We start from the raw sequence: 23083 nt of genomic DNA on the forward strand, positions 1-23083 counted from the left end.
TGAGCAGCGTTACACCAGGATCCCCCCCATCCACCCCATCCACCCCCCTCCTGCCGCCTCTTCCCAGGTTCTGAGACCCCCCCAAAGCTCGTTGCACGTGTGGCTCACCCAGCACGGACAGGTAGGCGCCCTCGGCCACGGCGGGCACGCTGCTGCTGCGCAGCACAGCCTCGCACTCGTAGTAGCCGCTGTCGCCCAGCGCGGGGTTGAGGATGGTGAGGCGGCGGCTGTAGTCGCTGATGCCGCTGGAGAGGGGCACCCCGTCCTTCTTCCAGATGATGTGCAGCTTGATCAGCGGCCTGGGGGGGCCGGGAGGGCGTCAAGAGCCAGTTCTAGACCCCCTCTACAGCCCCCCACCTCCCTCCACCATGCGGGAACCAGAGTGGGAAGGGACCCGGCGTGGCACCGGGGAGCTGGGGCACCCAGCCCTGGGGTGCACGCTTCGCCCCGGTGCTTGCAGAGCTGATGGGGGGGGTCCCCCATCCCCATCCCCATCCCCATCCTCTCCGCTACTCGCCTGGCGTTGGCCACGCACTCCATGGTCACCTCCGAGGTGCCGGCCACCACGCTGGTGTTCCTGGGGGGGACGATGATGGTGGGGGCAATGGGGTCGGCTGGGCCACCCACATCTGGGGAGGAACGGGGCAGAGCGACAGCCGTCAGCACCCACACGGTGTGGAGGGGGCAAAGGGGGCAGGAAGCAGAGATCTGAGCCCTCAGCCCTCCCACAGCAGGTCTCAGCCCATCACTTGGCCCCTGGGTGCCTCCACAACTCCCCCTTAAGCCCCCCAAATTCCCCCAGGACCCCCCCCCCCCCGGCACCCATCGCAGGCAGCAGGTCCCCGCGCAGCGCCGGCTGGCGGGGAGGAGGGAGTTTATAAAGCAAAATAATTGCGACAATAAAAAACCCTCATGTAGACGCTGTAAAAATGTGATCGGCTGGAAAGCTGCTGATATAGCTGAATCCATAAACACGGGCTCTAAGTTGTTTATTACGCACCGGGATGCCCGAGGTGCAGAGCAGCAGATTAATGAGGTGGGAGGGGAGGGGGGGGGGACAGGCACGGAGGTGTCAAAGCAGCCACGGAGCAAACAGAGCTTGGGGGGAGCCGGGATGAGAGCTCCAGGAAGGCTGAGGCCACTTTGGGACATTTCCCTGGGTTGGGGTCACCACTGAGCGGGGACCCTGGGCTGGGTCCCAAGGGGTCCAGACGTTTGGGGCCACTCGGGTCACGTCCAGAAAGGGGCTGAGCCAGAGAAATAGGGACCAAGAGGGGTCCGTGGCCAGGCCAGGGTGACCCCCAGCAGAGCTGATCCCACATGGGGTTAATCTCAGCACCCCATCCTGGGGCACGGACCCATCCCAGCACCCGTGGGCATCCTGGCAGCACCGAGACGGAGACGAGGACAGCGGGGAGGGCACCGCTGGATGCACAATTAGCACCCGGCGCCGGCTTCTGCAGCACGGTGCCCGTGTAAATTTGGAGGCAGCCAAACTGTTAAGTCAGCAGAAGGAGGAGATTTACTGCAAATTAAATCTGGGCGCGAGCCAGGCGGCGCTGGGGAGCGGGACCCGGGCCCCCCACCCTGCACTCACTGGCCACGGTGAGCGTGATGGGCTGGCTCGTCTTGTTGTCCCCGTTCTTGTCGTTCACCGCCTGCACGTAGTAGCGCCCCGCGTCCGGGGCCACCGTGGAGAGGATGACGAGGGTGTTCTCCAGCGTGATGGCTCTGCGGGGAGAGCGTGGGACGGGGGCCATGAGCCCAATGGGGACGGCGACATGCCAGGACCCTCGGTCCCCACCCCATGGGACCCCCAGACGGATGGCACCCGGACACGTCCCCGTCCCTCAGAGGGAGCAGAGCTCAGCTGGTGGCCCCGGGACCACGCCAGGACCCAGCCCCACGACCCCAAAAACCTCCCACGCCAAGCAGCCTCCGAGCGCATCGGGTGGTGCAAGATTAATAGGGCTTTTTTTTTTTTTTTTTCGCTTTTTTTTTTTTTTTTTTACGGAACGATCTAATCTGCTGGAAACATAAAATGGTTCGGGGAATATATTTTACCATTAAATATGAGATAAGGGAGTTTTATCTCCTCAATCCTGCTTTGCAAATAGAAAGGAGCCCGGTTCAATTCCTGCATAATGTGGGTTACAAATTCAATTCCCACGGGCTGCGGCTGCCAGCAGCGGGCTCCGCGCTCCGGCAGCGCTGGGACCCAGCCTGGCCCCGCAGGGATCCCTGGCACACGTGTCCTGTGCCAGTTCCCTCACACCGCTGCTGCCCCAGTGGGTGCCGAGCCCCTTTGCCCACCCTCCTCCCTCCTATTTTCTTATTTTACTTATTTTTCTTTCCATCCACTTCCCCGATGGCAAACGGAGCCGTCCGTCGCCAAGTCCCTCCCCGGGTTTTAGTGCAAGGCGCTCGGGACGGCTGCTGAGCACGGAAAGAGCAGCCCCCCCCGATACTGGGGGGCTACTGGGAGATACTGGGGAGGGGGTACCGGGGCTTGGGGGCTCCTCAGGGGCTACTCACATGCGGCTGCTGGGGGAAATCTTCCTCCCGTCGCGGAACCAAGTGACCTGGGGCTGGGGGAAGCTGGCGATGCGGGGCGCTCGGATGACGGCCGCCTCGCCGTGGGACACGCTCTGCTGCGCCTCGCTGTCCTCGAAGCTCCCCATGTCTGCGGGGCAGAGGGGACAGCAGCATGGGGACGAGGCAGGATCCGGCCCAGGAGCAGGCTGGAGGCCACGGGGATGGGGTCCCAAAGGGTTGGGGAGGATCTGCGGGGTCTGTTCTTCCCTCCTGAGCCCCCAAACTGCTCCCATGTGCCCGGGGCTGTCCTCGTCCCAGGAGCCATCCCCGCAGACCCCACAGCAGCTCATCCCCATCACCCAGAAGAGGATGGGGACAGCGAGGTGGGATCAAGCCCCAGGGCTCCCCGGTGACCCCCCCGAGCAGGGAGAACTGGGGCACGACCTTGGCTCCATGGCAAGGTTGGGGTGCCCGCGGCCGCAGATTTATACCAGCGAAAAGAGCGAAGCAGGGTGCGTGGAGAAAGGGGAAGGGGGGGGGGGGGATTTTTATTGACTTCCCTTAATTGCTGTAATTAAAAACATGTAAAGAATCTTTTTTTAACGACTTTGCCATTATCATTAGTTGTTAGCACAGCTGCCTTATTAATTTCTCATTAGCTTCCTGATTTGTCATTGCTCCTCGGGAAGGGGTTTATGGGGATGGGACTGGGGGCACCCCAGAGGGAAGGGGGTGGCAAACAGCAGCAAGGTCCTGGGACACAGAGCCAAAAGCCCAGGCACCGGCACCCTCCTGTCCTCCTTAACGTGCCCCATGCCCCCAGCTCGGGTCCTGCCACCACCGTGCAGCCCCGGAGGCCCCACACATCCCTGCCTTGCCCCCGTGGGGTGCCCGTTTGCAGGCTCGGTGCCCTCCCGCCCGCTGCTCCCCCAGCTCGGTGCTGATGGATGCGGCACCAGCTCCGGGCACGCTCCTGTTTGCTTTCCCTAACGATTACAAACGGCGTTTGCTTTACGCACGCCAGGGAGGAGCGGGGCTGCTTCCACGCCGTGCTGCCTTTCACACCCCCAGGGAGCCACAGCAGCCCTGCCCGAGGTGAGGTGGTGCCGTGGGTTTCCACCTGGGGAACATCCCGCACCCCTGCGCCACCGCGGCACCGAGCAGGGGGCAGAGCAGCCGGGAGGCAGCGACAGCCCTGTCCCCACCAGCATCACCCCGGGGGATGCTCCAGGCTCCCACACCAGCTGCGTGTGTCCCCGAGCTGTCCCCAGGGCTGTCACTTACAGGCCACCTGCACCTCGGTCTGGCGCTGCAGCAGGGCTCCCATGCGGTTGCGGACGATGCAGCGGTAGAAGCCGGCGTGCGTGCGGTCCAGCGAGGTGATCATGTACCTGCAGGAGGGAGCAGCGCTGAGCCCACGCCAGCACCGGGCTCCTTCCCCAAACCTCAGCTGCTGTTTGGACACGGAGCTGCCAAGGTGACCCTTGCCCACAGACCCCCTGGTTGGCACCCCCCTGCCTGCTCGCGGTGCTGGTTTCGTGGGTGGGAGGCACTGGGTAAGTGGTTTTGGGGCTGTCAGAAGCAGGATTCGACCTGGGACCTGCTGGTGGTGCCACCTTCTCCAGAAAGCCAAGCCTGGGAGGTCTGCCCAGGCTGCTGCCCCTGGCACGTGGGGCTCCGACAGCCTCAGGACGTGGCACTGGGGCTGCCCTGCAGACACTGGAGCATTTCCCAGCCCGATATAAGCAAGGAGCCCCTTTCCTCGCGCTCCCCCCAGCCCCACATCCACCCAAGCTCTGAGCCCAGCACCGCTCTGATGAGCCAGGGCTGAGCCTTATCAGCCCCAGCGCCCTCGTCGCCGCTCTTATCAGCGCCAGCACCGCGCAGGCTGATCCACAGATAGGGGAAATAACCACGGCTCGGCTCCCAGCATCACCCAGTCCCCGCTCAGCACGTCCCAGTGCATTCCCAGCCCCTGGGACCACCACAGGTCCCCCTGCTGGAGCCCCCCCCTCAGCTGATCCCCATGGGGCCGGGCAGGCTCCGCACCGCTGCCTCCCCGAACAGGGAGCGCACCGAGATAAAGCGCAGGGGGAAGAAAGAAGAAAGCCCAGCCCTCCTCACCCGAAATCCAATCTGGCATTAAAGCACGCCGCGGGCTGTTTCGGCAGAGCTTTGTTTGTTCTTTCGCTAGCAGAGAGTCAATTAAACTTTCATAAGATGCGAGGAGCACGTCCCCTCTGCGGGGATCTCCTGGGGTGGGAGGGAGACGGCGCTGGGGGCGCGGGGCTGCCAAAGAGCCAGGCTGGGCACCTCGGAGGGACCCCTGCCAGCACCCACCCCCAGGGGCACTTTTGTAGGCTCCAAGGTCCAGCCCTGAGCTGCCTCGGGGATGCTCCAAAGGCAGCTGTGGCGTTAGGGACCAGCTGGGTGCGCATCCAGAGGGAAAACGCACCGGGGAAGAGCCGTGTCCCGCTGCCCCGCATGGTGATGGTGGCATTTGGAGCACCGTGCAGGGCACCACAGCACTGCCACCGACGTGGCCACAGCACAGGGATGGATTTGGAGGGGTCCCGACTTCCCCTGCAAAGGGGGCACCGGGTGGGACACCCAGCTCCCCTGGGGGGCCGTGCGCCGGGGCAGCAAAGGGCACCTGGTGTGCCAGAGACCGCGAGCGCCCGCGGGAGAAGGGAGGGCGCCCTTTGGGAACGAGTCCTTGAGTGCCACGGCTGGTATTTAAAACGATCCCTCCGGGCTTTAAATAAGATATTTCAATTCCAGGGAGCTGTCAGGAGCCGAGGCGGACACCAGAAATAATGGGCGCGCTCTCCTTGCCTCGTCCTCCTTGATAAATTACGCGGGCACGCCACGACGCCTGCACATGTGTGGATGGATGGACAGACAGACAGACGGACACCAGCCCATGCCAGCCCCCCGCACCGCAGCAGAGGGGCGCACAGAGCCCCCCTGCAGCCCCCCTGTGCCTCTCCTCTTCGCCACGTCCCCTCCGTGCACGAGGCGCCCGCCGCCGTCTGATCTGCTCCCTCTGCAGCACCTCGTCTCCGAGACACCCCCGTGGGCACCCCCCCGACGGAGACAGCCCTGCAAAGCCCAATTAACGGGGCCTCGTCCCTGCGCCACCGGAGCTGGAGGAGCTATTAAGGAGACGAGCTTTCGCACACACCTAAGCGGATGAAAATAGCCCAGAGAAAGGAAATCAATTACCGGGCGCAGTCTGGCCTGCAGTTATTAACCGAACACGAGCAGAGACGCCGCTCGCTGCCACTTGGCTCCTGCAGAAGCTTTTATCCCAGATTGCTCGGATGCGATTCCCTTCCCCAGCCGGGGATGCAGGGGGATGGGGACCAAATTCACGCTTCTCGGGGTGGGTGAGCGCTGCCTGGGGGCTCGGTGCGAGGAGGAGGAGAGGCAAAGGGCGCAGCCCCCAGGTTCGGGCAGGCAGGGGCTGCAGCACCCCAAATCCAACCCGAACATTTTTTTTTTTTTTGCCAGGACACGATCCCACAAGCACGTGTTGCACCAGTTCAAGCTGGGAAGGAAATCTTGCCTGGCTCCGGGAGCATCCCGTGCTGCTGACTCCTCTGTTTCAGGGGCTTGTTTGTTTTGCTGCTACAGACAGAGGTTGACAGGGCATCGTCCGCGGGGAAAAGCGCTTCCAAGGCAAGAAGTGGCCAGCGCTTCAGAAGAAAGCCCTGACGGAAAGCAGCCGCCGTCTCCAGGCTCGCTCAGGACACGTCTGTGCTGTGCTCACACCGGGGGGGCCCCGAAGCCCCGTGCCAGGGAGCTGGGGGGCTTTGCAGAAGCATCCAGCGAGCAGGAGGCGGCTTTGGCACCGGCTGGGTTTGACAGAAGGATGGGTTCCCGCTGCAAACCGAGCCCTCTCCATCCGCCTACTGCGCCAGGGAAGCACCTGCCACGTTCCCCTTAACAGCTCGGCCCCAGCTCCCCCCCATGCTCGTGGAAAAAAGGGGTGAAGAGCCCCCAGCCCCAACCCCAACCCGATCCCAAGCAGCTGCTTTCGCCCTAGGGCAGGGACATTGCGGCACAGCCCAGGGGGGCAGTGAGGGGAGGCTCCTGGGTGCCCCAAGGAAAAAGCAGCCCCAAGGACCCCCCCCTCCCATGGGTGCCTGCGCAGGGACCCCACAGCCAGGGGCGCATCGCCCTGTTCATATGGCACAGCACCCAGACCAGCCACCACCCCCTCACCGTGCCACCCTGGCAAGGCACCGGCAGCACCAACACCGCGGGCACAGGGTCCCCAAACTCCTCCTGCTCCAATTCCCGGCACATCCAGCACCCAGCACGCCCTGCCTTGTTATTGTAGGGTCGCTCACAACACCGTGGGACCCCCGCACCCTGGCAGAGCGATGCCCCAACCTTGGCTGATGCCGGCGGCTCTGTTATTGTAGGGTTGCTGAGAAGCGTGGGGCTGACGTTGCCGAATTATTATTAGATTGAGGGGGTGGAGAGGGGCCGGGAAAAGCACCAGCCAAAGGATCCGATCCATCAAATTTCAAGCCAGGAGAGCGCAGAAAATCTGAGCGGTTCCTCCAATGCAGCCCGGTAACAGCTGGATCGGATTTTGGGTATAAGCACACTGGCACAGCCCCCTTTGATTAATATCCTGTATAACGACTAATTAATTCTAGAGGGGACACGTATTTGAATAGTTACTGTGTGATAATGAAATGTCAAGTGAGCATTAAAACACACTTAGCGAGGGTTTAATGACTCCCAGCATCTGAGCCGAGTGCCCCAGCGCCTCACCCACACCACGCCGCCACGCTGGGCTCCGGCTCAATATGTTTTTAAATCCTCCCCCTGGGATTTCATCAGCGCCCATTAGCTCTATTATTGAATCTCAATTAGCTCCTGATTGGAAAGGGCTCTGCTTTGACACACGTGGCCGGAGCCGTCGCCTCGCCGCTTGCCAGCGGGGTTTTCCTTTGGTCAGGGGAATCGCCAGGGCACCGGCGGCCCCATGAGCCACTGCCTCCCTTGGCCCTGCTAGGACAACGAGCTTTTTAATAATTAATGCCCCAAAATCAAGCCGCTGCCCCTCCTGTGGAGCAGGGAGGGGAGCGAGGGGCTGCAGCCAGGCACCAGGCTCAGCCCAGGACGTGGCACCCAAAGGGTCCCCGGCGCTTCGCTCCCTGAGAACTCATCCACGGTGCCAGCAGCTGCAATTTTGGGCTCAGCAGCTCCCCGTGGAGCTTCCCTCCCACTGCTGCCCGAGCCAAATGAGCCCCCGGGGGACAGGGGGGAGGCTTTGTGCCACCAGTGGCACCAGTGGCACCAGTGCCACCAGCACAGCCCACCCCACGCTGCCCTTACCCACTGGGCGCAGCCTCCGTGGTGGCAGCGCACCGCGGTGCACAGCACCCACTTAGCCTGGCTGCAGCCCCCTTCTTATGCTCATCAATGCCTGTTAATTACATTAATGAATGGTAATTAGCTCCCCAGGCTGCGCTTCACACCTGGGCTGGCAGAGAGCTCACGCAGGCAGCCCTGGGCTCTGCTCCTGGCTGGCACCGTCCCAGTTCGGGGTGCGACTGGGGAGCCTGGGGTGAGCCACCCAGCGTGCCCCTGGATTGCTTTTCAGGGGGTTCTGCCACATCTTTTACAAAATTTGGGGGTGAAGTACCTGCCTCAAACACCTGGGACCCCCGGAGGGCCATAAAGGCTTGGTGTTTGTGGCACGCTGCATCCCCAGGGGACGTGCACCCCAAAACACCCCGATCCAACAAAACATCCCAGTGAGGGGAGAAAAGGAGCCCCAGAAAAAAAGGGGCAAATCCAGCACACGTTGAAGCTGTGGTTTTATTTTCCTGGGTTCCCAGCTCCTGGCACAGGGGGGTCCGGGCTCTTGGGAAGCGCCGGGGGCTCCGTTAGGGGCTGCTGGGCTCCCCCAGCAGCTGTGGAGGGCGTGGGGAGAGGAGAGGGGGCTGGCTGCAGAGCTGGAAGCTGCGTCCCCGTGGCTGGGAGGCTGTCCAGAGGTAATCTATGGGTAAGGCAATTTCCGAAGGCAGCAGGACTCGGTGCAGCCTTTAATAGGACAATCTCATGTGATAAATTACCAGCCCCAACTCATCTGCATGTTAAATTTCTTGTATGAGAAATAAATAGCCTCAATCCACCGGAGAAGCGCTTTTCCTTCGGAGGCTTTCATTAAAGGCAGCGAGCTGCCTGATTTGCATCTGGTGTTTCCTCCAACGAGGAGAACTCAGAGCCCGGAGAGCTCGCGGGAGAGCCCGGCACCGGCGAGATCAGGCACGGAAAAAACAGAGCTGGCCCCGGGGAGCTCGGTGCCAGGGCACGGGGCGCACCGGGCAAGCCTCCGCCGCCTCCTTCCTCGCCACCTTGCTCTTACCCAAGGTGACACCAGGCATCGGGGGGCTTTGGGGTGCCACACTATGGGGCGAGCTGGGGTCCCCTAGGAGAGCCACCCCCACGCCAGCAGCTGGTGATGAAGGAAACAAGTGGCCAGGGGATGGTGCCCGGTCCCCGCGGTCCCCAGGGATGCTCCGGGTGGGGACGGCTCCCCCCTGCCCCCCCTGGGGATGTCTCTGCCCTTTGGTGGATGAGCACCGGGGTCCCTCCGAGCCCACTCTCCGCCTGCCCTTTGCCGCGTGCCAGCGAGGAGCTCCTGCCGCGAGCCGGCTTGCTGCGGGAAGGAAAAGGGCAGTTGCCATGGAAACCTGCTGGAAAATTGGGAGAGCGGCTCCTCGCCTCGGAACGCGGGGAGCGAGGCCGTGCAGGAGGGCTGGAGCTGCTCGGGGGGCCGAGGGGGCGCGAGGAAAAAGGGCGAAAAGCGCGGGGCTGGGAGCAGCCGGAGGGGAGGGCAGAGCAGTGAGGAGGATGCTGAGGCCGAAGGCTCCTGTGGCACGATGCCCTGCTCAGGAACCGCAGCTCCCTGGGCAGCACGGGGGGCACAACAGGGTCCCGGGGGGGTCCCCAAAGTGGGGGCACACCAAGGGGTACGGGCTGGCCCCAAGCAGGGGGTGTCTGCACCCCACATCCCCCCCCACACCCCACCAAGGCACCCCCAGCCCCAGCATCCCTGTGCGCTCCCGGCCATCAGCCCCAATCCTCTCCTCCCTCCCCCCTGCCCCCCCCAAGGATTACTCTGTTTCTAAACTCGTTAACTTTTAATTACTACCTTCCCGCTGCCTGAGCGGGCTGGCTCCCAGCCACCTACATCTCTATTAAAATTCAATTTATGCCCATCATAACTAATTTGGGCCCTTCGCCTTCCTCTCCGGCAGCCTCCGCTTGCAGCCGAGGTGTCCAAAGTCGCCTCTGGCCACCCCAAATCCCCGCGGGGAGCCGGGGCCGGGCAGCGGGTGCCGGGCTGTGCCAACGCTGCCAACAGGTTGTGGGGCCGGGGGGAGCCGGGCAGAGATTTGCAGGGATCCTGCCTGCTCCATGAGCTCGGCAGCAAGCTTTGTTTGGGGTTTTTATTTCCCCGTGTTTGTTTGTTTTCTCGCTTCCTGCCTTAATCCTTTCCTGGCTGCGAGCTGGAGCCGGTGGCAGGGGGCTCAGGGGGGAAGGCAGTCACCTTGGGATGGGGATGAGGGCTGTAGGGCACCCCAAAACGCTGTGGGGACACAAACAGTGGTCCCCGGGGCACAGGCTGCTCCTGCATGGGGTTTGCAGCCCCCCACCCCACTCCCACAACTCCATTTAACACCGAACATTTCGCATCGCCGCAGCTGGAGCCCTGCCCTGCCGGCATCACAGGGCTCGACGGGCGTCCAAGCTTTGCCACCAGGTTTAGGGACAAGGGACCCATCCCACAGGGCCACCGGGCACCCAGCACCGGGATCAGCACCCCGGTACCGAGCCAGGAGCATCGCAGAGCTGCAGCCACGGGGCACCTCTGGGCTTGGCGGGGGGCACCCCAAGGGTCCCCAGGACCCGCAGCCACCACGGCACGGTGCTGGGGAGGGGACCAGCACCCCATTTGGCGCAGGGGAAGGGACAGGGCCGTCCCCCAGCCCCGCTGTCTGCATTCCTGGCATCCCGGAGCAGCCCCGCGTTGCTACAGCAACACGAAGCCTTGGGATGCGATGCCTTTTAAACGGGGAACGGCGCGTCTGGGGCTGAATTATTGATTACAACGGAGAGGATGACACACACGCGCGCGCACGGAGGAGACGGCGAGAGGTGCCCGGCTGGGTTTCCAGGCGAGCTGGAAGTGACGGGAGCCAGCAGGATTACTCAGGGCACGGGGCTGGGAGCGCTGCTGGCCAAACCTGGCCGTGATCTGTGGCCCGCTGCTAATCCTGCGCTGTGCAAACGCCTCCTCTCGCCGCTGACCCGCTTAAATCCACTGCTCCGCTGCCGTTTTTGCTCTCCAAACAGAGCGAGGCAGCTCCCGGCATGCTCATCCTGGCTCCAGCCTCGGGCACGGCCACGGTGCCCGCGAGGCGTCCCAGGAGGGGACCAGCACGCCGGGCAGGGCTTGGTGTCCCCATTGCGCATCCCCAGGAGGGCACTCACCGGTACTCCAGGGAGAATTTGGTCAGCTCCCGGCTGTTGTGCAGCCACTTAAACTCCAGGGGCCAGCTGCCCTCGGCCATGCAGGTCAGCACCAGGCGGTTCCCCTCCAGGTGCACCTGGCTCCGCACCGGCTCCGTCTTAAAGTAGGGGGAGACGTCGTCTGGGGGAGAGAAGGGAGAGGGGTGAGAGGGGTGAGAGCATAGCAGGGCCCTGATCATTTCATTTTGGGCCTGGTTTTATCCCTGAAGGGCTCAGGGATGTGGGATCCCAGCTTCTGCCTCCCCCGTCCCCCCCGGCACAGCCCGGGGACCCCTCCACCTGGCCGCCCCCCCAGCCCAGCCGTTTCCCGAGCGTATCGGCGGGAGCTTAGCCCATCCAGGGTTTCTCTAAGCCGCTTTCTTTGCTTTATTCCTGGCTGCCTTTGTAGCGTTTCAGAAGCACGGAGCTTTTAACTCGGGGGGTGAAATGGGGCGGAGGGGCTGGGAGCCGAGTGAGACATAAACACTTACTCGGCTCCTGTTTTATTTGCTAAGTAAAACTATAAATCGAAACACACAGCTCCATTTTCTGCTTAACAAATGGAAGCCCTTTTACTTCAAAGACACATTCATATTCCCCAGCAGCTTTCAAGTGCGCTTTCAATCACGGCTTCGGGTTTTTTCTTTGGGGTCGGGCTTTTGCTTTCTTCTGTGCGCCTGCTGAATTCCAGCCCCGGCGCTGCGCACCGCGAGCTGCCCGGGGCCGGGAGGGATGCTGGGGGTGTGCAGGAGCTTCAGAGGCACCCAGACACCACCAATCCTTCCCTGGGGGGCTGTTTGTTCCCTTTCCTCCTTGCTGGCACGCCCCAGGGTGCCGCAGCCTCCTTCCTGCACCAATTCACAGCCCCATCCTTCCCAGTGCCTGGGGAAGCAGCAGCTCACGGCTCCTTCCTTGCAGCCCCCCAGCAGCACGCGGGCTGTCGGGGGCTGCCCTCATCCTGCTGCCCCCTGGGTGTGGGTATCAGGCCTGAACGCCCCCCAGCAGGCTGGTTCCTGCCCCCTATAAACCCCAAATGCTGCAGGCGGTCACAGAGCCGTGCTTGGAGGGCCGTGGGTGCGCACCCAGGAGCTGTGGCCACTGCTGCTCTGCACGCGTGTGCGTGGGGCTGCACACGTGCCAGGGGCAGCAGCAGACAGAAGCCTGACCTCAAACACCAGATGAGTTCATGCTGGGGATGGAGACCCCCCAGGATTACCACAGCCCCCCCACTGGGGCTGAGGCACAGCCAGACGCCGACCCCGTACCCAAACCAGTAAAAGAGCCATGGACCAGTTTGGAGCCCAACTGGACGGACGCTGCCGATGCACCTGGGGACCTGGGGCAGCTCAAGGCCATCCCCGGGCACAGTACCCATGGGGACACCCGGCTGGGGGCTGCCACGAGCCCCCCCGCTGCCCCCACGTGCTGCAGTGGCACCGCGGTGGCCCCGAGAGAGCCGCGTGCCCGGGGCACGTCCCCACGCCGAGCGTGGCACTGTCACAGGAGACGTTTGGGAGCAGGGTGCCCCCGCTGCACGCCCCCCCCCGGGGGCAGCTCGCTGTTTGCACACATCCTAATTTGATTTTAAGCAGCTAAGTCTCAGCTCGCTTTGAAGCGCCCCAGCCATCTGTTCTGCATTAAAGGGTGGAAAGCGGTGCCGAGGAGGAGAGGCGCATCCTAATTCCGCTATTGATCATGCGATCGTTATCCGCCCACCAAGGTCACGGCAGCAGCTCCCCTGTCCCCTCCACCCCCCCGGAGCTGCTCCTCCGCTCCCCCCTGGAAGCCAAAATCCCCCCCAGAAGGGCACGGCCAGGCCGGGGCTCCCACGGGGTGGGGGCAGCTCCGGGCTCCCTCCTCGTCCCCCCGCAGTGGCTGCGCTGGAGCAGCTCCGGCTGTGAAATCCTCGCTGCCCTCCCAGCGTGTGACAAGGACACGGGGACCAGGGGTGGCAGGAGGAGCAGAGGAACCAGGGGAGAGGAGGATGCCCGATTTACTGCTGCACCCTACAGAGGGTGCTCCGAGCAGGGGCTGGGCTGTGCCCGACCTTCACCTGCCCACCAGCCTCACAGACGCATCACCCAGCACAGAGCTGCAGCCGGGAGGTTCCTCTGCAAGAAATTTACGTTTTCTTCCCCAAAAATCTCCCTCTGCCCAGAGCAGGATGGGCCATGGCAGGATCCCAGCACCGGGTGCAGGTGGGTGCCCACATCGACACCACCGCCCTCAGTCCTGAGCCCGGCAGGAGAATTCCTGGGGCGTGCCAACCACATCCCCCCCTTCCCACCCCCCCCAAAACGGAGGGTCATTACCGCTAATTCTGCCTCTCCCCCATCTGTTGTGACTGTTTACACTCCACTTGCTAATTAGAGCCTAATTAGTTGGTGCAGAAATTCATCACTTTCCAAACACAGGCGGCGGCGAGAGGGAGAGGCGGCCCCGGGAACAGCTGCACGGCTGCTGGCGGCGCTGGGGTCCCCGGGGTGGGCGCATGGGTGCCGTGCCGTGCCAAGCTGTGCCGTGCCGTGCCACCAACGCCACCCCATCACAGTCCCCTCCACGCCAAGAGGTGCCCCTAAACCTCTCCGTCCCCATCCTGCCGTGCAGAGGAGGGGGAACGGCGGCGCACCCCCTGGCCACGGTGATGGAGGGGATCAGTGGGGTGCCGAGCGCTGGTAATGGGGAAGGAGGATGGGAAGGGGGAAGGGGGTGACCCCAGGTCCCTTCTCTCTGCTCTCTCACTCCCCTGCCTCTGACATTTTAATGCCAAGGCCTCGCGAGGCACTAATCCAGCCTAATGGGATCAAAATCTTTGGTCCTTACCCTTTATTTACATAATGGGCGCTGGGAGCTGGGGCTGAGCTCGTGGCCGGTGCATTAGCACTGGGGAGGGCGTGAGGATATAGGGCAGGGGGGCCCGGCCTCACGGTAATGGATCCTAATACCCGGGCGTAATGGGCGAGCTGGGATCTAAGCATCCCCCCCCCAAGCTTCAAATCCCTCCTGATGGGGAGAGACGGGGAGTTTTAAGCCCGGAGGAATCCAGCCTGAAGCCCTGCCAAGGGCACGGCTCTGCTGGCAGTGGGGGCTGAGTTCAGCCCCCCCGTGCCCAATGCACCCCAGTGAGAGGAGCCGAGATGGGGCTGGGGGCGCAAGGCACGGCCCCACAGGCAGCACGGGGTCCCCACAGCTCCGCCACCATCCTCGCCTGCCCCCAGCCCTCCGTGCAGGGCCAGCAGCTCACGAGATGCCCAGATCCTTCCCCTGTCTTTGCTGGGGACGCCTTGCACGAGCACGGAGAGGTTTTGGGTCCCCCCCCTGCCCAGCACGGGGACCCCAGGGACAGCAGCAGGAGCACCGCAGGCCCCCTCCATGCCTGGGCTCAGCACAGGGCCACCACCCTTGGGACAGGGAGGTGACACCTAGCCACCCCCCTCCCCAGCTCATTAATCGGAAGCTGATCAGCCCTGCGCCTGCTTCCTGCTAATTGCCATTAATCAGGGCGAGGAGCAGCTGGATGCGCCAGGCAGCCCAAACCCATCCCTGCTCATCACGCAGCCAGACCCCGGGGGACACCCCGAGCGCGCAACGGGGGTGACAGAGCCACAGCCCCGCTCCCCCAGGGTTTGTAGGGCTGCAAGCACCGGCCCTGGCACCAGCAGAGCCCCCGAGCATCCTCCTGGGGTGTCCCTGCCTGGCAGCCCCGCTGTGCAGCCCCCGCTCTGCCCCCCAGAGCCCCCCCAGCAAGGGGAGATGGAGCTAAATCTCTTCTGCATCAGACTACGCAGCACGAGGAGATTAAAAAACAATAAAGAGAAAGCGAAACCCTCCGCTATAATTACCAGCCTTTAGCCGCCAGCGGAGGCAGAGGGAGGGAGGGAGAAAAGGAGAAGGGGGGGGAAAGAAAAAGGAGCAGAGAAGAAGAAATCCACTAAAATTTTAATAGGAACCACTGCATTTAATTTAACGACACATTTTTTCAATTACCAGAATAATTGTTTTATTCATAAAACGAGTTTCAATAAAGAGGGTAATTTTCCTTTGTTTTTATTATTCATTTGTGGAACATATTCGCCGCGCGGTTCCCTGGCGCCGCAGCAGCCGCTCCGCAGCCGGGGGACTGGGGGAGACGGGCGGGCGGGCGGCAGCGTGGCAGAGAAGGGGTTAAAACCACCCGGCACAGCACCCATGGGAGACCCCCATGGGGTCACAGCCCTGCTGGGTGGGCGCACGGTGCCACCCGGCTCCCCTGGCCGTGGGATGTGTCCGTGCCATCGCCCCGGCACCGGCCACCCCCTCGCTTCTCCAAAGAGCGAGCACCCAAGGGTGCACCCAAAGAGCACCCATCCCCAGGGACGAACCTCGTCCCCTCTGCAGCCACCCTAACGCGGTGTCCCCGTGCCCAGGGACCTGCCCCAAGAGGTCCCCGGGGAGCGTCATGCTGGCTAAGTTCCATTTTCTGCTCGCTCGCCCCCCGTGTCCCCCCCCCATGGCCGTGCCGGTGCTGGTGGCCACGCGGTGGCCGGCAGGTGCTGGAGGATTAGCGGCGCTCTCCGCCGCTGCCGGGGCCATTAGTATTCCTGAGACGAGGCCTCTTCCCCTTAATAAAAAGCAAACAGAATTGAAATGCCGAGCGCCGCCGGCACCTGGGGAGACGCGGAGCTCGGCGCGCCCGTGCCATGGCGCCGAGGGGCTGAGAGGGAAGGTGGGGATGGGGTGGGCACCCTCGCCGAGCCCTGCGCACCCCCAAAACCACCCCTGATCATCGGCTTCCCCACAGTGACTCGGCACCAGCTTTAAACACGGGGCAGGAGCAGTGGAGAGGCGCCAGGCGGTGCCCTCCAGGCAGCAGCGGGGACCACGGGTTGCACCCCACCGCCACGCAGCACCGCTCCCCGGCATCACCACCCACAGCATCCCCAGCACGGGGCTCTCAGCACAGCCCAAATTTCATCTCCTGCTGCTGGGAGAAGCGTTTCAGGTGGTGCCAGCCCCGCTCACCCCGTGGTGGTGGCACGTCCCCAGCACCAGGGGTTGGTGCCAGGATTAACCTGCCTGGGGACACCCAAAAAAACAGGGACACCCTGTCCCCCCCCAGGCCTGGCTGGTGGCCGTGCAGTGGCACCGAGCAGCTCCTGTCCCCGCTGGCACATGGAGAGGTGCCAAAAGCAACCCGGCGTGACCCTGCCCCCTCCCAGCACAGCTCCTCAGTGTGTTTTTAACATTTTTTTGCTTTTTATTCGTAAAAAGACTTATAATTGCAGATGTGTCCGCTAATCCTCGCAACTTACTTCGTTCCTCTCCTTGCCTGCTTTTCCCCTCCCTCCCCTTCTTCGCCCCCCGCTGAGACCAAGAGCTTTATAAATCTCCTTCTGGCTATTAATTAAAAGCAACCTCTCTGCTATCATGAGTGTACTTGCCATAAATTAATAGCGGCCTTCTTAATCAAATCTTATCTCCTCTCCGAGCGCCCGGTGCTGGAGTCGGTATCCCAGCCCGCCCAGCCGTGAAATGCAATTTCCAATGCTCCAGCAGAGGCTGCGGCTCTGCTCCCCCCAAAACTGCCCAAACCCCTGATCCTACACACCTTCTCCATAGGGTTTCCCAAACCCCTGATCCCATGCACCTTATCCACAGGGTTTCCCTTCTGCCCACCCTCCCACTGCACCCCAAGGCGCTGCTCCAGCTCTGGGACCCCAGAGGAGCACAGGATGAAGGTGAGGACCCCGTGTCCTGGCCCTGCCCCACGAACATCACCACCAAACCCGGCCCCATCCCCGCTGAGAGCCCAACTGGGCCGTGGCAGGGGCAGGCACGGAGAGGCTGAGCCGTGCCAAAAAGAGGCGGCTTCTCCTAAAGCCATTGCAGAGCACAGCTGAGAGGGTTTTTAGCAGAGGCAGCACAACCTGGAGAGCCTCCCTCGCTCGGCCGCAGCCTTGCAGAGATCTGAGCGGTTTTTAAGGAAGAAAACCACCTTTTTTGCACAGAAAGAGCATCCAGAGCATGCAGGAGGGTCCCAGAGCTGCGCCACGCTGAGCCTCCTCCGAGCCCGTGCCCGGTGCCTCCCTTGGGGGCAGAGCTGGTCCCGGAGCAGCGAGAGGCTCCCGGTGCTGCACGGGCACCCAGGGCCCTTTGGGCACCCCTGGCCTTGCTGTGGAAACGGCTCCGTCTCTGCTGGTGCCCAGCTGGGGGGATGCAGGCACAGGGTGCCTCCTCCCAATGCACCCTGACCATAAATAAACGCCCCTGCACAGCCCCGAGCCAGCCCCAGAGGCAGCGGGGAATCGCTCTCAGCTGGGCCATGAGCACGGAGAGCAGGCAGCGGGGCGCAAACACCCCCCCCAGGGCAGGTCTGGGTGCTGGGAGGGTGTTCAGGGGATGTGGCCAACCTCATGGTGAGCCTGAAAGTGTGCACAAAACATCCACACCGCATGCAGAGGGAGGGAGTGGGGGAAAGGCAGAGGAATCAAGGGGCAGGAGGGGTCCCCCCCATCTCCAAACTGCCCCGAGGCTGCCGCGGGCACGAGCACGGCTCAGCCAAGGCTGGGCGCTGTCTCCAGGGACCCGGTGGAGCATCCTGCGCCTCCCTCGCCGTGGATTTGGGGTTTCTTACATGCCGTAAGCCGATTGCAGAGGTGTGTTAACGGGATTAGGTGGGAGGCTTGGAGAGAGGCAGACCTGGAGCGGCTGTGAAGCGGAGCGCCGCCGCAGCCCGTGTGACGCCGGCAGGATTTGCAGAGCTGCCTTTTCAACTGATTCCTCCCCTTAAAGCCTTCAGAAAGGAGAAGCTGTGGGAGGGACGGGGGCTCTGCCGCCTCCTCCCCACATAAAAACCCTGTAGGGCCCTGCATGGGGGTCACCTCCCCACACAGCCACTCCTGCGCTCAGCTCCGGCACCCTTCGGGTGGCAGGGTGGGCGAGGTGACACCCGTGGGGTGGCACGGTGACCCCACAGCCCCCCGCGGTGACAACCCCAGCTGGCAGCCAGCACCAGCTCCCTGTGGTTAATGCCAGCTGGGAGCTGCAGGGCACAGACGGGGAGGGCTGGGGGCCGTGGTCTCGGCCCCCACCCGGCTGCGCCCAGCCCCGCGGAGCTGCCCGGATCCCCGGCACGTCGTGGCACTGCCAGGATCCAGCCCCCCCCCTGCACCCACCAGCTCTGAGCAGGGTCAGCACTGCCCAGCGGGGCTGTGGCACCCCCCAGGACAGACAGAGGGACAGATGGACAGACGGACGCCCTCCTCCTGCACTGCCTCTCCCCACACCAGCAGGACCCCCCCCAGACCGCTTCCAGCCCCGCTCCCTCCTCCCGCATCTCTGTCTCCAGGCCCACACTTATTTATTTATTTGTTAATTAACTGCTGTTTCCATAACAAACGCTCCAGCTTCTCCCAGACTCCAACAGCCCTGGGGCTGGATTGTTAACTAGGATTTTAATTTGTTAATTAAAAGCAGGATGGCTCCATAACAAGCTCCTCTTCCGCAGCCCCGGCTCTCAGAGGGCTCAGCAGGCCATGGGCTGCAGGGTGCTGGCGGCCTCGCCGTGCCCGGCCAAAGCCCCACGGGGGACAGGGCGCACGGGGAGAGGCCAGCACGGCTCCCCCAGGACGAGGGACACTTGGCAAAAGGGGTGCTGAGCCCCGCAGCACCACGGTGCCCGCTCAGGACCTCCCTTCCCAAAGCCACCTCCCTTTGCAGCCTCTCCCAGGACCCCTCCCCAAGCAGCTCACAGCTCCCAGCACGTGTCCCCGGCCACCAGCAGGTCCCAGACTGGGGGAGCTCCCCCCCTGTGCCCCCAGCTGCGGAGCTAAGGCTGTGCCAGCATCGCCCCCTCTTAGCCCCCAGCCCCCTGCCCAAGGATTGGGGCTTGGGAGAGCCCCCAGCACCCAACCCCAGTGGCAGCAGGGACCCAACCGGTGCCCACGGGGGCCAGGTGAAGCCGGAGACCCCCGCGGAGAGGAGGGAGAGGCGCCAGCCCTGGCCAGGGACCAGCAAGCACCTCATCGAGGGAACAGAGCGGGGCTGTGTGCGTGCCCAGCCCTGCCTGGCCTCGCACACCCAGCCCCTCTGCCCGCCCGGACCGGCAGCTCCGGCTGGAAAAAACAACATTTCCCCCTGCGGGAAGCCCCAACAAGGAGCGCACACACGGCACCGCTGTGCGCTCCCAGCCCCTGAGCCCGGGGGGGGGCCAACAAGCAGAGCTTTGTGCTCCGAAACGCCGCGCAGCTCCGTGCGCACAGCCCCCGGTGCCTGGCCCCGATCCCAGCCCCAAATCCACAAACCCCGGCCCCAAAAGCACGGACCCCGTCGCTCGGTTCCAAATGTGAACCCTGGTGCCTGGCCCTCATCCCAGTGCCCCCCGGTACCAGCCCTAAATCAGTTCCCCTGCATGCAGCAGAGCCAAGCAGGTCCCCATCAGCCGCTGCCCCAAATCCCCTGCCCAAGCTGGCTCCGTGCCCCGCACACCCCAAAGCGAGGTGCCCAGCACATGCCAGTGTCCCCGTGTCCCCAAGGCCACGTCAGCACTCCTGTCCTGCTCCCCTGTCAGCCCGCATCAGCACAGGAGCCACCTCCAGAGTCCCCCCCCTGCTCCAGCCACACGTCCCCCCGCATCCATCAGCACCAGGCTGGGGACAACGCACGGGGACAGGGCTCAGCACGGGGACGGGGGCTGCCCAGCCATGGGGGGCACAGCTGGGTGGCCCCAAAAGCCGGAGCGAGCCTGTCCCCTCTGAGCACAGCCCTGTCCCCAGCTGGGGCCACTCCACAAGCTGCCGGGCTCCGGCCAAAACTCCTTCCCCAGCAAACTCCTTGCGAGGCCACAAACCCTGCTGCTGCTGCTGCGATTGCAGCTCCTCCGAATCTGGGTCAGGGCTGTGAGTCACGGACACCGGGGGTGACTCAACGCCGCCGGGGCTCTGCCGGAGAGGGGCCGGGACGCGCCGCTGGCTCCCCGGGAGTGACCCCGGCACAGCGAGAGGGCGAGGGGCAAGGATGGGGACGTCACCGTGGGATGGAGGGCACACGAGCCCGGTGCAGCCCAGCACGGCTGCAGGCTGGATTTGGCCCCACGGGGCACATGGAGCACATCCTCCAGGTGTTCCTGGTGGGCAGCAGCGGCTCCTGGCCCCAAAAGCCAGATTGCAGACCCAGGGTCACCGCGGATGGTGAGGGGCAGGAAAGCAAAGGCACCGCCAAGCCCCTGCTGCGAGCAGACACACGGCTCCTCGGCAGTGCCTGGAACATCCCTTCTGCAGGATGAGTCCCCAAGATCCCCTCCCAAAGCCCCCCCGCACCCCCTGGCCGTGCAGGATGCTCAGCATAGCCCTGGCCCCGTAACCACCCTCGCAGCCAGCCAGCCAGCCAGCCGCTCTCCAGGCTCACCGCGAAGTCTCAACAAGGCAGCATTTCCCAACGGAAAAAACACGCCAGGGAAAGAAAAACAGAAGGCAGAAACCACAAGAAAAACCCCACTCAGCCTTTCCCAGGGCGCTGACGCAATTAAGTCGCCAGCCCTGCGGGATGGAAAAGGCTGTACCAGCTCCCCACATCCCCTCCAAAAAGCTGAGGGGGACAAAGCCACCGGTGGCCCAGGTCCCCTGCGCGTGTCCCCGTCCCCTGAGCCAGCAGGCACCGCGCAGCTGGGACAGGCAGGCAGGGATTTATGGGGGGGTGCGTCCAGCTATCGTTTATTCAGACTATTAATTAATCATTGCATTGCTCACTTCAAACGTAAATAGCTGTAGCATGAGCGCAAGCAGACTTTTTCCTCGGAAAAAACCTTTTCCAAAGCTTTCCTCTCCAACCGCCCTCGTTCGCAGGCAAGGGACGGGAACAGCTCGTGGCCTGGCGGCCCCCCCGTACCCCTGGCTTTCCAGGGCAGAGAAGCGAGCTCCGGTTCTTGCACTTATTTACACACTTGTGGCTCGCTCTCAGCCAGAGGGGCTTTTGCAGCCAGCGCCGCTGCCCAGCCCGACGCGCGGCTTATGGGGGAGAAGCCAAGCGAGCGAGGCTGTGCCAGCGCCCCAGGTGAAGGGCTCGGCGGTTTATTTCCCCTGCTCAGAGCGCGTGCTTTATTTCCACCCTCCACTGCACAGCTCAGCTCCCCGCCGCCGCCCTCCCAGCCCCTCTCCCCCCCTGGTGCAAGCCAGCAAAACGGGGAGCGCGGGGAGACGAAGGCGCCCGTCGCCTTCCTCCTCCGGCACCCAGCACGCGGGCACAGGCTGGGTGCTCCGCGCCTGCCGGCAGCCCCCCCCCCGGGGAAGGGCTCTCCCCCCAGCGGAGCTTTGAATTAAACATACCACCCTAATGAGTTGATTTTATTAGTTTGCGAATGCATTGAGAACTCATTATCAAAATAAACATCAATTCACTCCACTGAGCGCGCCGCGCACACGCGCGCCCCGGCAGCGCTGCAGCTGGGACCGGGCGCAGCTCCTGCCCCCGGGTACCCCCCCGTGCCCATCTCCCTGCACCCCCAAAGGGCTCTGCACCCCAGGGAAACACAGGAGCTGCAGCCACACACCCTGCAGAGCGCCTCACACCACCGGGTTTGCTTCTCCATCCTGGCTGGGGGGCTCCAGAGGGGGGATGAAGCATTCCTGGTTGCGGGGACAGGATGGCCACAGCTCCTGGCACGGGCAGGATGGGGTCCCCTGGTCCCCAGGACCCACTCGGCTGTGCCAAGCAGGCTGAGCCCCAACCCTGCTGCACCCCACAAGCACCCCGTGATCCACAAGCAGCCCCCAAGGACATTGGGGACAGCCAGGGCAGGAGGCACCCACCCCGGGCAGCCCACACCGAGCCCCTCTCCCTGCTGGGGCCGGAGCGCCGAGGCGTGAAGCGGGGGGACAGCGGGCGCATTGTCCGGCTGGGCAGGACGTGCTCCCTTTGGAATCGGCAGCTAATCCCATTTCATCCCCCTCCACGGCCATCAGCTGTTTTTGCAGGCACGCAGGGGGCGGGTTGCTGAAACCAGAGCTATTGTGGCCGCACCGCCCCAGCCCCCTCCAGCAGCAGGCACCCGGCAGCATTCCCGCACCCGCTCCCACCCCGGCACCTTTGGGAGCTGCTCCCTGTGTCCCCTTCCCCCAGGACCCTGTGCTCCAAGCCCAGGTGAGGAGGAGGAGGATGAGGAGGAGGAGGAAGAAGCTGTTTCCCCTCCATGCTGACCCCACAGTTTCAGGGACACCCCCAGGACACCACCGGCACGTCCCAGTGCTCGGCGCTCCCCGCTGGGAAGATCAGTCCCCAAAGGAGGGCAACGAACAAGATGTCGATGACACCAAACCCCAGTTAATGCCTACATTAATTTGGCCTACATTCACCCCGTTTCCTAATCCCAGTAACCCCCCAAAGAACCAGGACCTGGCCCCGGGGACACAGTGGGGCCAGGCTCCCCCGGGCAGCCCGGCGCACACAGCCCAGCCCTGGGGACGCGGCACAGGACCCCAAACCTGCTTCAGCCCCACGGTCCCCCTGGAGAAATTCCTGCTGGCTTGGGCGATTCACGTGCCGGGGAGTGGGCACGCACGCCCTGATCAATTAAAGGGCTCTAAAAATAGCATTTGCCTTCATCACCTTGTTGTGAGCCATGAACGCAGCGATGGCGCAGAGTTGGGGCACGCAGCCCGCATCTCCCACCGACCCCAGACCACATTTAGGGGTCTCTCCCCCACACCACACACATCCCCGCTCCCCAGGGGACACCTACCCACACAAATTGGGGCACCCCAGCCCTGCAGCACCCCGGTGAACCCCCCTGCAGGGATCGGTGCCCCCCAAAACCACCCCCACGTCCCGCAGGACCCCCGGCACACGGGCAGGGGGGCTCAAGGTTAGCGCCGAGGACTGGCAGGTTGTCGCCTCGCCCAGCAGCACACAAAGCAATTAGCGATGGCAGCTAAAATTAGCTCCCTGGTTTCTTCCTGCTAATGGTCAAACCCATCAAGGTTTCCCTACACCAGGGGCCTCGGCGTCTCCGCGCGGGCGGGCGGTGATGGATGAG

At 63.6% G+C, this 23083-nt stretch overlaps 2 protein-coding genes across 4 annotated transcripts in view; one reads left to right on the plus strand and one right to left on the minus strand.

Annotated features, from left to right (window-relative positions):
* The window catches only part of RPL38 (ribosomal protein L38), a 289914-nt gene that overhangs the window by 212371 nt on the left and 54460 nt on the right, over positions 1-23083 (plus strand). The window lies entirely within an intron of this gene.
* The window catches only part of SDK2 (sidekick cell adhesion molecule 2), a 45116-nt gene that overhangs the window by 15840 nt on the left and 6193 nt on the right, over positions 1-23083 (minus strand). For all 3 annotated transcript variants that reach the window (XM_068654937.1, XM_068654938.1, XM_068654939.1), the window contains exons 2-7: positions 11059-11218; positions 3820-3926; positions 2536-2683; positions 1598-1731; positions 518-629; positions 109-299 (exon numbers count right to left, since the gene is read on the minus strand). In XM_068654937.1, the coding sequence (XP_068511038.1) occupies positions 109-299; positions 518-629; positions 1598-1731; positions 2536-2683; positions 3820-3926; positions 11059-11218 (852 nt within the window). The remainder of the gene's footprint in view (positions 1-108; positions 300-517; positions 630-1597; positions 1732-2535; positions 2684-3819; positions 3927-11058; positions 11219-23083) is intronic.

This window comes from Anas acuta, chromosome 18, assembly GCF_963932015.1.
Source record: "Anas acuta chromosome 18, bAnaAcu1.1, whole genome shotgun sequence".
Taxonomy (NCBI): domain Eukaryota; kingdom Metazoa; phylum Chordata; class Aves; order Anseriformes; family Anatidae; genus Anas; species Anas acuta.